Genomic DNA, 12,825 nt, shown 5'->3' with positions numbered 1-12,825 from the left:
CATGGATATCCAATTAAAAAAAATTTTTTTGAAGCAATGTGGAGTTCATGCCCAGTTCAATCAGCTTAATCAATGGCTGAATAAATAGCCGTGCTCCTATGTTGAAAAGAAAAGAAAAGAAAAGAAAGGAAAGGAAAGGAAAAGGAAAGGAAGGGAAGGGAAGGGAAGGGAAGGGAAGGGAAGGGAAGGGAAGGGAAGGGAAGGGAAGGGAAGGGAAGGGAAGGGAAGGAAGAGAAAAGAAGAGAAGAGAAAAGAAAAGAAAAGAGAAGAAAAGAGAACAGAAGAAAAGAAAAGGAAAAGAAAAGAAAAGAAAAGAAAAGAAAAGAAAAGAAAAGAAAAGAAAAGAAAAGAAAAGAAAAGAAAAGAAAAGAAAAGAAAAGAAAAGCAGGGTGCCCGCCCCCACCCCGCCCCTGCTGCTTCCAGGAGAAACTCTCTTGGCTCACGGCAGCCTCAACGGCCCTGCAGCCTGGGTAGAGCTGTGAGGCCCGGCCGGACAGGAAGTGCTTCACTCACGCGTGGGTTTCTTCCCTTTGGGTTCTGGAATCCCTGCGTGTCTGTGCGGGGCTCAGAATCTAAGTCGTGGCTCTCAAAGGCTCATCTCCAGACTGCTGCCCGCTGCTCAGACACCCAGCAGGGAAGACATCACTTCAGCTCTGGGAATCCACCCGCTCCCCCCCAACACACACTCTGAGGGCTGGCCCCATGTTCACTCACGGGAGCGCAGCCAGGAGGAACGGTGGCATGGAGGACCTGGCGATGTCCCAGTACTTCCAGGCCAAGCAGTTAACCTGAAAGATTCAGCACACGTCGGCGTTCAGGCCCAGCCGGGGCAACGCAAACACGAGAGGTGCTTCCTGTGCTCAGATCCCGGGGGGAGAAACGGAGGCAGTCATAAAAGGGTGACATGACGATGACAGAGCCCCAGTGGCTCCAGGGTGAAACTCAACACTCTTCACACGCCTTCCTCTTACGGTGGCGGGAAGGTGCACGGTGGCGGGACTGGTGTTTGACTATTATCTGCAATGAACCACTGTGGACAACTTTATAAAAATAAAACAGAAAGAAAAGAAGAAAGAGATGATGATAGAAACATATCATCCAGGCCGGGGCTGGAGGGACAGCGCAGGGGGTAAGGAGAGTCGAGGGGCTAAGACCACCTTGCAGGCGGCCAGCCTCCGTCTGATCCCCGGCACCGGCTGTGGTCTCAGTGCTCTCCCAGGAGTGATCCCTGAGCACTGCCATGCATGGCCCATAAGCCAGATAGATGTAAAGCTCTACCACACACACACACACACACACACACACACACACACACACACATCACACACACACATATACAAACATATAATGTGTGTGATATATAACATTACATGATGTGTGATGTATATGTACCAATATGGCATGTCTATCTGTATGACTATGTAATGCACATGTCTAGTGCGTGTAAGCCAGTCCTCTCCAGTTTTGTCTATACCTGCATCAAGGGAATTCACGTGCTGAGATATGTTCATTCACTGCACAACTCATGCATGGTGTGAATGTCAGGGGCCCTTCGTCTGCCGAGAAATGCTTCCAGTGGTCACAAAAGCCAACTGGGCTTTCAGCCGGGGGCGGGGGCGGGGGGCAACAAAACCCTTCATTCTACACATGGACGCTCTCACTTAGCTGTGCTGTTCAGGGCAAGACGAGGGGGCACGCGCTCTCAAGGGCTTTCCTCTGGGCCCCGAGGTCTAGGAAGCGGACGGACCGGGAAGGAAAGGGAGCAGGCGGCGTGAGAAGGGGCGGCAGGGGGGAGGGATGTCGGCCGTCTCGGCGTCTGCGCATCTCTGAGCCACAGAACCATCCCCGGGAAGAGGAGGCCCAAACTACAGCAGCCGAATTGAAGAGGGGCCTGTGAAGGCGGCCGGGTGGGGGGGGGGGCGAGGGAGGGACCCTGGGGACAGCAGTGGGGGGAAGGTGACGCTAGTGGTGGCATCAGTGCTGGGACGCCGTATGTCTGAAACTCTGAATAACTTTCCTTGCGCTGGGAGATGCCCCAGGTGACAGCACGTTCCAAGGTCCACCCCGGCAGAATCCTACCCCCAACACCGACAGTTTTCACTCTAATGGTCCCCCAATATCAGTCGTTCTAGTATCACTAGGGTGGCCCCCGATTTACAAAGTTCAAAAGAAAGGTGAAAAGAAGGTTTCTTTTTCCTTTGGGTTTGTTCGTTTGAGGGCCACGCCCGGTGATTCTCAGGGGTTACTCCTGGCACTGTGCTCAGGATCCTAACAGTGCTTGGGGGACCATACGGGACGCCAGGGGTTGAACCCACACCCGGCAAGTGCCCTACCCACCGTACTGCTTCTCCGGCCCCCACGATCCCTTTTCTCCCTCTTATACTTTTTCTCCGCCAGAGCTTCTTGCCGCTTCTGCTTGGGTGCAGTTAGTGCAATTGAGTTTTGCTCAAATCAGCTTTAAAGACGCAGGACCGGGGAGGTAGCACCGCGGGCAAAGTGGAGAACAGAACCACTCTCCAGAGCCCTGACGCCATTCCAGGGCAGCCCGGGAAGCCGACGCTGAAGACCCCCTCAGCCCCCGGGGGGCGCAGCACCCTCATGGGCGCACAGGAGGATCTCGCTACCCCCTGGCGGTATTGTCAGGTTCCAGCCTGAAAATTTGGGAATCTCTGGCTGTAGAGATGTGACTATTTAGCCTCTTCCAAAAAAGGGACTTGGGGGCCAGAAAGATAGCACAGTGGATAGGTCATTAGTCCTGCACACAACTGTGCTTAGATCAATCCCCAGCACCTCATCTGGTCCCCTGAGCACCCTCTAAGGAGTCACTCCTGAGCACAGAGCCAGGAGTAGTCCCTGAGTACCCTGGGTCTTGAACGCACATCGTTACTTGCATCGAAATCACCTGGTGAAAGTATTTGCAGTGCCACAGCCGCCCTGGAGCCTGGCGGCAGGGGTTACGGAGAGAGGAAGAGGACGGAGAGAGGAGGAGCAGGAGAACCGGCACGGAGGGTACCTGGTATGGTGACAGCAGGGAAAGGTTGTCCTCGAAATACTGGCAGTGGGCCAGGAAGGAGTCCTTGCTCATGGCGCCCAGGTGGGGGCACGTCACGCCCTTGAGCAGCTGCCCTGTGCTGGAGACAGAACGAGGGAGCTGGGAGGAGACGGACAGAGGGACGGGAGAGATGGAGACGGGGAGGCTGAGGGCAGGTCTGCTCGCCACAGGCTACACATGGGCCCGACCAACCTCCCTCCTCAGAAACCAGGCGACTGGGACCCCGACGCACTCACAGCCCCCAGGCCGAGGCCCGCCTACCTGAGGAGCTCCTCGGGCCTGCCAGGGGCCCTGGACAGGTGCTCGTACAGGAACAAGGCCTGGGGGGACAGAATGGTTGAGGATGGAGCCCCGCGGGAAACAGGCTGCGATCCCATTTGACAGATGGGAAGACTGAGGCTGGGGTGGCCCTGCAGGAGCGGGGACTACAGTTCACAGCAAAGGGGAAGCAAAGACAAGCACCGACCACCTGGTGCGACCTAAAAGGGTCTGTCTTAGCAGGGCAGCCAAAGGTACCCTGCAGACTGAAGGCATAGATAGACGCATGTGACAGAAGCACGTGGCAGCTGCACGTGACAGACACACGTGACAGAAGCACATGTCAGCAGCATGTGAGAGACACGTGACAGACGCACATGGCAGCTGCATGTGGCAGCTGCACATGACAGAAGCACATGTCAGCAGCATGTGACAGAAGCACATGTCAGCAGCATGTGACAGACACACGTGACAGAAGCACATGGCAGCAGCATGTGAGAGACACATGACAGAAGCACGTGGCAGCTGCATGTGACAGACACACGTGACAGAAGCACATGTCAGCAGCATGTGAGAGACACGTGACAGACACACGTGGCAGCTGCATGTGACAGACACACGTGACAGAAGCACATGTCAGCAGCATGTGAGAGACACGTGACAGACACACGTGGCAGCTGCACGTGACAGACACACATGACAGAAGCACAGGGCAGACACACGTGACAGATGCATGTGACAGCCAGACGGTGGAGGCGGGGGCTGGGGAGCAGGGACCATCTGGGGCCTCCACGACCTAAGGGGTGGCCTCCTCCTGACAGGGAGAGCTGGGGCTTAAGACAACAGAAAGGGGGGCCCGGGGGAGGGCTCAGGGGGCTGGAACTGAAGCTCTGCATGAGGGAACCCCAGCCCTGCACGGTGCTCCCCGAGCAGGAACAGCTCCCAGCAGCCCTTTCCAAAAAAAAAAAAAAGCCGAAAGAAATGTCTCCCCTCTGCATTCTGTCCGCCAGCCCTGGGCGATTCTAATGTCTCTTGCCCACGTGCGTCCCTGCTGTCCTCGCCTGCGCTCAGGAAGCCACGCGGCACTGGGTAACGGGGGGAGCAGGTAATCGATGTCTGGTCTCAGAGCTTCTCCGGATGTGAGCTGCAAAGACCTTCTCTCCCGATAAGGTCACGTTCCTCCCAGGGGTGTGGGCAGGCAGGGTGGGCGTCCTTTATCCGCCCAGGGCCGTTGCTGTATTTAGCGTGTCATCTGCGGCCCAGCACACAGGCCTGGGGCAGCGAGAGGGAGCATGTGCCTGGCCCAGCATGCCTCAGGGCCAGAATCCTGGGGCCTGTTCCCAGGAGGTGCCTCCATCAGCCGCCCCCACTGGGGGGCTGAGGTCGGACACGGGCACACCTGTCCCCACCCGGGCATCTTCCCGCACTGACCCGCTGAGAAATGACCCCTATTTTGCACATGGCAATACTGAGGCCAAGGGGAAGTAATCCTCCCCCCAAAATAATAATGAACAACAGAGACGCCCCAATTCATGCTTGGGTCCGTCTGGTTTCTTCCTGCCAGGCCATCCCACCCCCTGAGCCTCCTCAGGCCGGCATCCATTCCTCTCAGCAGTCGGACCTGCAAACAGAACTTCCCTGGGAGCTGGAAATCGACAGTGATGATCCTGGTGCCGGTCACACACACACACACACACACACACACACACACACACACACACACACACACACACACACCTGACTCCTCCGAAGCTCCTTTTCCTTCAGGACTGTGGCGTTGAGTCCAGGTTCCCTCCACACGTCGAAGAGAGACACTTGCTTAAAGAGAGCCCCTGGGATCTCCAGGACGCCTGGAGGCCTGTCTCCTGCCTCCAGCACCTGCCAGAAGTGAGAAGAAGCAGGAGAAGCAGCTGGTGGGGGGAAGGCCCCCGCCAGGAAACGCACCAGGTCTGTGAAGCAGCCTTCAGAGGCGGGGAGGTTCCTCAAGCCCATCTTACAGGCAAGGAAACTGAGGCTTAACAACTCAGTTGTTCCACGTCGAGGAGAAGGGTCTCAGTCCCGGCCCCCACGCTCCTCAGGTTAGCCCCCCACCCATGCCCTGTCCTCTGCATTGTGTTGGTCCTCTGTGTGGAGATTGGTAAGAGATTCTTTCACTGAACACTGCAGACCTGGTTGACCAGGAGGCCCAGTGGCCCCGGTGAGAATATAAAACAGTGGGATGTGAGGGGTCAAAGAGACGGGGTGGGGGGGGCAGCTGGAGCAATAGCACAGCGGGTAGGGTGTTTGTCTTGCATGTGGCCAACCCCGGTTCGATTCCCAGCATCCCATATGGTCCCCTGAGCACCGCCAGGAGTAATTCCTGAGTGCATGAGCCTGTGCATTGCCAGGTGTGACTCAAAAAGAAAAAAAAAGAGAAAGAGGGGAGGGCATTTTTGCCTTGCACATGGCAGACCTGGGTTCGATCCCCAGCATCCTATATGCGCCCCCAACCACTTCCAGGAGTAATTTCTGAGTGCAGAGCCAGGAGTAACCCCCAGAGCACCTCTGGGTGTGACCCCAACCACCAGCACAGTGGAGGTGACAAAAACGACAGTGGAGGTGACAGTGATTCCGGGTTGAGTGAGAGGCTTTGAGAAGCATGTGGGAGCTTCGGGGTTTGGTTTGATCTGATTTGATGTGGAGGGTTGGGGTGCAGCTTCCAAGCAACGCTCTGAAGGTCCAGGAGCCCGCTGGACGCTCTCAGCCAACCAGACAGACCATCAGTTCGATGCAGGGGCCTGGGGATGAGGTGCTGCTTGCAAGGACCCTGGGGCTCTGGGGATGTCTGGGCGCCCCGGCTGCTGGGGCCTCCCAGGCAGCACTGGCCATGCTGGGGGACCTCATGGGCCGTGAAGGAACCGCTGTCCGAGCTCCAGGCTCCGTGGGTTTTAAATCCATCTTTAGGTCTGAAAAACCTGGCATCCCGCGTGGTCTCCTGAGGCCAGCCAGGAGTAATTCCTCAGTGCAGAGCCAGGAGTAACCTCTGAGCACCCTCGGGTGTCACCCCAAAAAGGCTCAAAGTAATGATCCTTTAATAAAGGAAAGTCTTCCAGTGTGACACTGAGAGGAACCGTGACGTGGGCCCGGGAGGTCAAGTTCATCGGTCGCCTCCCCGAGTCCCAGCGCCAAGACCCAAGGACCGTCTCTCACCTTGCTGAGGATGCCCAGCTGCTGGGCCGTAGACAGTGCCGACAGGTGCAGGGAGCTGGTGCTCCAGAGCAGCTGCACGAGGTCCCTGCGCTCCATGGCGTGGAGGGCCTGGGTGCCCACCCCGGGCAGCAGCACGCCCAGCTGGCTCACGTTGTGGAAGGACAGCACCTGGGGAGGCCCAGCCCGCTGAGAGCTCACGGCTCTCCAAAGATCCCTCCCGCTCCCAGCAGGGGGAGCCGGTGCTCTCCAACACTCCCACTCCCAGCAGAGGGCGCCAGTCCTGTACAGCACTCCCTCCTGCTCCCAGCAGAGGGCGCCAGTGCTCTCCAACACTCCCGCTCCCAGCAGAGGGCGCTGGTGCTCCCTCTCGCTCCCAGCAGAGGGTGCCAGTGCTTTCCAATACTCCCTCCCATTCCCAGCAGAGGGCGCCAGTGCTCTCCAACACCCCCTCCCGCTCCCAGCAGAGGGCGCCAGTGCTCTCCAACACCCCCTCCCGCTCCCAGCAGAGGGCGTGGTGCTTTCCAACACTCCCTCCTGCTCCCAGCAGAGCTCCCAGTGCTCTTGCGCTGCCTCCCGCTTCCAGCAGGGGGCGACTGGGCAGTGAAGGGAGCCAGCCCCTGAACCTTCCTCACTCAGGAAAGAACAGGCAGAAAAGAAACTGTGAGGCCACTTGGTGAGGCTACCCTGGCACAGACAGCAAGGTCCCCAGGTACACACGACTGTTGGGGAGACGCGAGGGGTGTGTTCTCGTGTTCATTTTGAACCCAACATTTTTAAGTGGGAGGAACTTTTAAAATCCGGGTGCAGGGCTGGAGCGATTGCACTGCGGGCAGTGAGCTTGCCTTGCACAAGGCCAGCCCAGATTCAACACTCAGCATCCCATATGGTCCCCCTGAGCACCGCCAGGAGTAATTCCTGAGCACAGAGCCAGGAGTAATTCCTGAGCACCTGCAGGTGTGGCTCAAAAGCAAAAACAATATTAAAATAAGATCTGGGTTCAGGGGTTGAAGAGATAGTATAGGAGTCAAGGCACTTGCCTTCACATGTCTATCTGGTTCAATCACACGTGGTTTCCCAGCTCACCAGGCGTGAGCCCCGAGCACAGAGCCAGGAGTGAGCCCTGAGCACAGAGCCAGGAGTGTGCCCCGAGCACAGAGCTGGGAGTTAGCCCCGAGTACAGAGCCAGGAGTCAGCCCCGAGCACAGAGATGGGAGTCAGCCCTGAGCACAGAACCAGAAGCGAGCCCTGAGCACAGAGCCAGGAGAGATCCCTGAGCACAGAGCCAGGAGAGACCCCTGAGCACAGAGCCAGGAGAGACCCCCGAGCACAGAGCCAGGAGTCATCCCTGAGCACAGAACCGGGAGTGAGCCCCGAGCGCAGAGCTGGGAGTCAGCCCTGAGTCCTGCAGCATGTGGCCCCAAAACAGAAACAAACCAAAGATCCAGATTTGAGTTTCTGGTTCTTTGTTTTGTCTTTAACACCCGCTGTTTCTGGGTCCCGCCAAGCAGCAGGAAGGGGCCGGCCCAGCCCCCTTCGGGCCGGCTCCGTGGCTGCCTACCCAGTCCTGCCAGCCCCAGAGGGAACTCAGAGTTGAAATAAGTGTCTCTGGATGCGGTCTACACGTCCGGGCAGATGCAGCGGGTGCTGTTCGCTGATCTGCTCTTGACTTCCTCCCCCCACGAGCAGGAAGGTGGCGAGGACTTTCCTTCGACCCAGGGGCTTTCCTTGGCTCTCCGGGAAAGAGAGCGGGGCCCGGAGAGACAGTTCAGGGCTTTCCTTTGCCCAGACTCAGGGTCAAATCTCTGACACCACTGATGTTCCCCGGAGAACCACCAGGGGTCAGTCCTGAGCACAGGGCCAGGAATAGCCCCTGAGCACCATCAAAGGGCCTCCCAAAAGGAGAGCGTGTGTGTGTGGGGGGGGTGGGAATCCTTGCATCACATTCTGTAGGACAGAGAGCCTCAGCGCCCCCAAGGCAGACAAGACCTTCTAGATCTTGACTTCTTAGTAAAAATCTTTCTAGGTCACGGACGGGGGAGCTGGAGGCCAGGAAAGTAGCATCCTTTTGTCTGGGGCTAGGATGGACAGAACTGTGAGTGTGTGTGTGTGTGTGTGAGAGAGAGAGAAAGAAAGAAAGAAAGAAAGAAAGAAAGAAAGAAAGAAAGAAAGAAAGAAAGAAAGAAAGAAAGAAAGAAAGAAAGAAAGAAAGAAAGAAAGAAAGAAAGAAAAGAAAGAAAGAAGAAAGAAAGAAAGAAAGAAAGAAAGAAAGAAAGAAAGAAAGAAAGAAAGAAAGAAAGAAAGAAAGAGAAAGAAAGAAAGAAAGAAAGAAAGAAAGAAAGAAAGAAAGAAAGAAAGAAAGAAAGAAAGAAAGAAAGAGAAAGAAAGAAAGAAGAGAAGGAAAGAAAGGAGAGAAAGAAAGAGAAAGAAAGAAAGAAAGAAAGAAAGAAAGAAAGAAAGAAAGAAAGAAAGAAAGAAGGAAGGAAGGAAGGAAGGAAGGAAGGAAGGAAGGAAGGAAGGAAGGAAGGAAGGAAGGAAGGAAGGAAAGAGTCAGAGTGTAAAGCTGACCCCTTCGGACGTTCGAGAAAGTTCCACCCACCCCCACCCCCCACTGACCTTCTCGTAGGCCAAGTACTTGGCAGACAAGATGACAACCTGGCCCCTGGCCCAGCCATTGACCTGGTTGAGGGTAGGGATGGCGGCGTGCACGGCCTCTGGGGACAGCGACTCCAGCTGGGCGTGGCTCAGGCCCACCACGGCATCCGACAGGGAACCCAGCGTCTCGTTGAGGGTCTGGTTCTCCGTGGCAATGTCCAGGAGGTCAGCTTTGAGCTGGAGGGAGGGGCGGGCTGGAATGAGGGTGGTGGGCACGCGGGAGAGTGGCCTCCTCTCTGTCCAGGCGTGCAAGGAAGCCCGGCCCAGCCCAGGCTCCGAACGGGGCCGCTGAGAATGTGGCCTCTCCGGCCTGCGCCTCCATGTGGCGCCAATTCACTTTGTGCCTCAACTACACATCAGCTCGCTCTGAAATCGAACCGAGGCGTGCAGCGGGAAGCTGCTTGTTTTACCCCTAATTCCATCTCAGTCTCTGGGCACCTGCTTCCACGGTTGTTTTTCTGTCGTGAACTATGCAGGGCTTGTAGCAGCTCCTTTATAACCTGTAAAACGTGGTGCTCAGCTGTAACCAGCAAGCCTAGGAAAGCCTCCGGAAAACCTCACCTCCTGGAAACCACCAGAGGGGACAGAGTGGTAGTACAACGGGAAGGGCGTTTGCCCTGCAGGCGGCTGACCCAGGTTCAATTCCCGGCATCCCATAGGGTTCCTCCATGCAGAGTCAGGAGTAATTCCCCCAAGTGCAGAGCCAGGAGTAACCCCTGAGCATCACCAGCTCTGACTCCAAAGAGCCGGAAAAAAAAAAAGAAACCAAAAAACGTGAAACAACCAGGATGAATCATTGGTGCAAACGCTAAGACTTCTTCTGCCTCTGCAAACGGGCACCTTGGGTGTTTCTGTGTGGTTGTCTGTGAGGCGGAGTGCCATTCTGCGTTTTACCTTTAACAGTTATCTCAGGATGTGTTGGCGTTTTTCTGTGGCCTCCTTCCCTAGCGCGATACTAGACAAGTTCAGGAACAGTCGGATGCAGTTCCTAGCTGCTCCCAGCAGAGGGGGCGCTGCACCCGCCTCTGTAAAACCAAACCGAACCTGGGAGAGGTTCAACACCTGGTCCGCAAACAAAGCATCCCGTCCAGAAGGGCGAGGCAATACTGAAGTGGCCACTGGAGGGCAGCAGAGGGAAGCCAAAGAAGCAACTTCCCCGGGTCCTGGCGGCTCCCAAGTCAGCGCCGCCCCCTTTCCCCGCACCCGCCCAAGGGACCTCGAGGTCAGAGCTCCTTAAACCTCTTCCCCTCGCCACCCCTTCCGACCAAGAAGTGGGACACGGGCCAGCGAGGGTTGCCAGGAGCACGCGGCTGATTTCTGAATTATTATTTTTTTTTCTGGTCCAGGCATGCTCAGAAATCTTGGAAAATCCAGATTTTCCATGACCTCCCCAGCTTCAGTTATGCAGCCGAGTCACGACCCATGGCTTAGGACATTGGGGAGGGCGCTTTCCTTGCACGGGCCAAATCCCCAGCACCCCACAGGGTCCCCTGAGCCCCGCCAGGGGGCAATCCCTGAGCACAGAGCCAGGAGTAAGCCCTGAGCACCGCGCGGTGTGGCCCCAACCAAACACCAAAGCAGCTAAACCAGGAATTCTGGCTGTGCCAGGGACCTTTCTCTGGCTAGTGAACCGCGGACGGGGCGGCGGGGGGTGGGGGGGGGTCTGGATCCCGGCGCCCGGTCTGCACCTTCTGGACGCCGGCCTGGAAGCCCCTCAGGCGGGCTGCACTTGATCATCTGGTGAAGGAGGACGTGGGCCACAGCAGCGTCCAGCAGCTCCAGGTCATCGTAGAAGCACACGAGCAACCCCAGCCTGCAGGGAGGGAAGCGGGGGAGGGGGTGGGCGGGGGTGCGATCACAGCCCTACCGGGGACCCCCCGCACTGTGCCGCAGACCCCTTTCACAGAAGAGCCAACTGAGGCGCAGAGCACGCGTGTGAGCTGCCGCGCTGATGGGGCTGGAACTGCCTCTGGACCCCACCCAAAGGTGCCATCTCTCGCCCTGGGGTGGGGGGCAAGACGGGGGCTGAGTCCACACAGAGACCCCCTCCCCCAAATAGCCCAAACGGCTGCCGCCGTCCTTCCGCAGGACTGCCCAGCTGGATATTCTGGATTTTCTGCACATCTTCCCACCCTACAAGGCTGACGTGCGCACCAGGGTGGCTGGAATGTGACGGAGAAGCCGCCAAGCTCGACGGGAAAAGCGTCAGCACCCAAGGCTCGGCCGCAGCCACAGCCCGGCAAACGCTCCCACAAGGACTTCCTGCGCCCACGGTGGGACACGAGTCTCGTGAACCTCCTTTCCCTGACGCAGTTTTGGTCATTCCAGCCCGTTAATGGTAACAAGCAACACAGGGACCGTGGACCCGCCATGGGGGTGCGTGAGGGCTGGTGGGGGGAGGGGATGGCGGGGGGAGGGGACGGCAGGGGGGGAGGGGACGGCGGGGGGGAGGGGACGGCGGCGGCGGGGGACAATAGGGGGAGGGGACAGCAGGGGGAGGGGACAGCAGGGGGAAGGGGATGGTGGGGGGGAGGGGACAGCAGGGGGGACAGCGGGGGGGAGGGGACGGCGGGGGAGGGGACGTGGGGGGAGGGGGCGGCGGGGGGGGAGGGGACAGCAGGGGGGACAGCAGGGGGGAGGGGACAGCAGGGGGGGGAGGGGACGGCGGGGGGAGGGGACGGCGGGGGACGGGGGACGTGGGGGGGAGGGGACGGCGGGGGGGGAGGGGATGGCGGGGGAGGGGATGGCGGGGGGGAGGGGACAGCAGGGGGGAGGGGACAGCAGGGGGGAGGGGACGGCGGGGGGAGGGGACGGCGGGGGAGGGGACGTGGGGGGGAGGGGACGGCGGGGGGGAGGGGACGGCGGGGGAGGGGATGGTGGGGGAGGGGACGGCGGGGGGGAGGGGACAGCAGGGGGGACAGCAGGGGGGAGGGGACAGCGGGGGGAGGGGACGGCAGGGGAGGGGACAGCAGGGAGGAGGGGACGGTGGGCGGGGGGAGGGGGTTGGGATATCGAATGCCCGGAACAAAGGCATCATGAGCGACTGCGTAGACCACGGTGCCTGAGTCAAGTGGGGGGAAGCAGAGAGGCCCCTCGTTTTCTCCCCGGAGTCGGAGGAGGCTCTGCTCTGCCCGGACCCCCGCCCCGAGGCCGAGATCTGGGTCCACTAGACGGTACGGTCTACACCGCTGATGCTTCTGACATCGAAGGTTAGTTAGAAGCAAAGACGAGAGGCGGGTCAGCGGGGGCCGGGGAAGACGTGCCGCCTCCTTTAGCCGAGAGTGCTCCCCGGGTGGGGGGCGTGCGGAGACGCAGATGCAGCCGGTGGGAGCTGCAGCCCGCGTCTAGGAGCCCTCGGGCCAGCACGGTGAGCGCTTGCGCGGTTTGGGCCGTGCCTGTGCAGTGCGCGCTCCGGACTACTGTCCGGCTGCTCGAGGGGCAGCCGGCTTCAGTCATCCTCGCGCCTCATGAGGAACGTGCTGGGTGGGGGGGAGGACAGCGGGGAGGGCGTTTGCCTCGCACGCAGCTGACCTGGGTGCGATCCCCAGCACCCCGTATGGTTCCTCGAGCAGCCCCAGGAGTTAAGTGCTGAGCGCAGAGCCAGGAGTGAGCCCTGAGCATCACGGGGTGTGGCCCCCAAACCGAACAAAGCACGATGAAGGAAGGCGTGGAGG

At 58.7% G+C, this 12,825-nt stretch overlaps 1 protein-coding gene across 1 annotated transcript in view; it reads right to left on the bottom strand.

Annotated features, from left to right (window-relative positions):
- Positions 1-12,825, bottom strand: part of OTOA (otoancorin) — an 88,474-nt gene that overhangs the window by 41,970 nt on the left and 33,679 nt on the right. Inside the window, 8 exon segments of the mRNA XM_055136800.1 lie at positions 715-788; positions 3,014-3,131; positions 3,314-3,372; positions 5,048-5,188; positions 6,500-6,667; positions 9,113-9,328; positions 10,840-10,872; positions 10,874-10,964. Coding sequence (XP_054992775.1) covers positions 715-788; positions 3,014-3,131; positions 3,314-3,372; positions 5,048-5,188; positions 6,500-6,667; positions 9,113-9,328; positions 10,840-10,872; positions 10,874-10,964 — 900 coding nt within the window.

Source organism: Sorex araneus, chromosome 4 (genome assembly GCF_027595985.1).
Source record: "Sorex araneus isolate mSorAra2 chromosome 4, mSorAra2.pri, whole genome shotgun sequence".
NCBI classification, from domain to species: domain Eukaryota; kingdom Metazoa; phylum Chordata; class Mammalia; order Eulipotyphla; family Soricidae; genus Sorex; species Sorex araneus.
The sequence above is the reverse complement of the archived record's forward strand: the minus strand, read 5'-3'. Positions and strand labels throughout refer to the sequence as shown.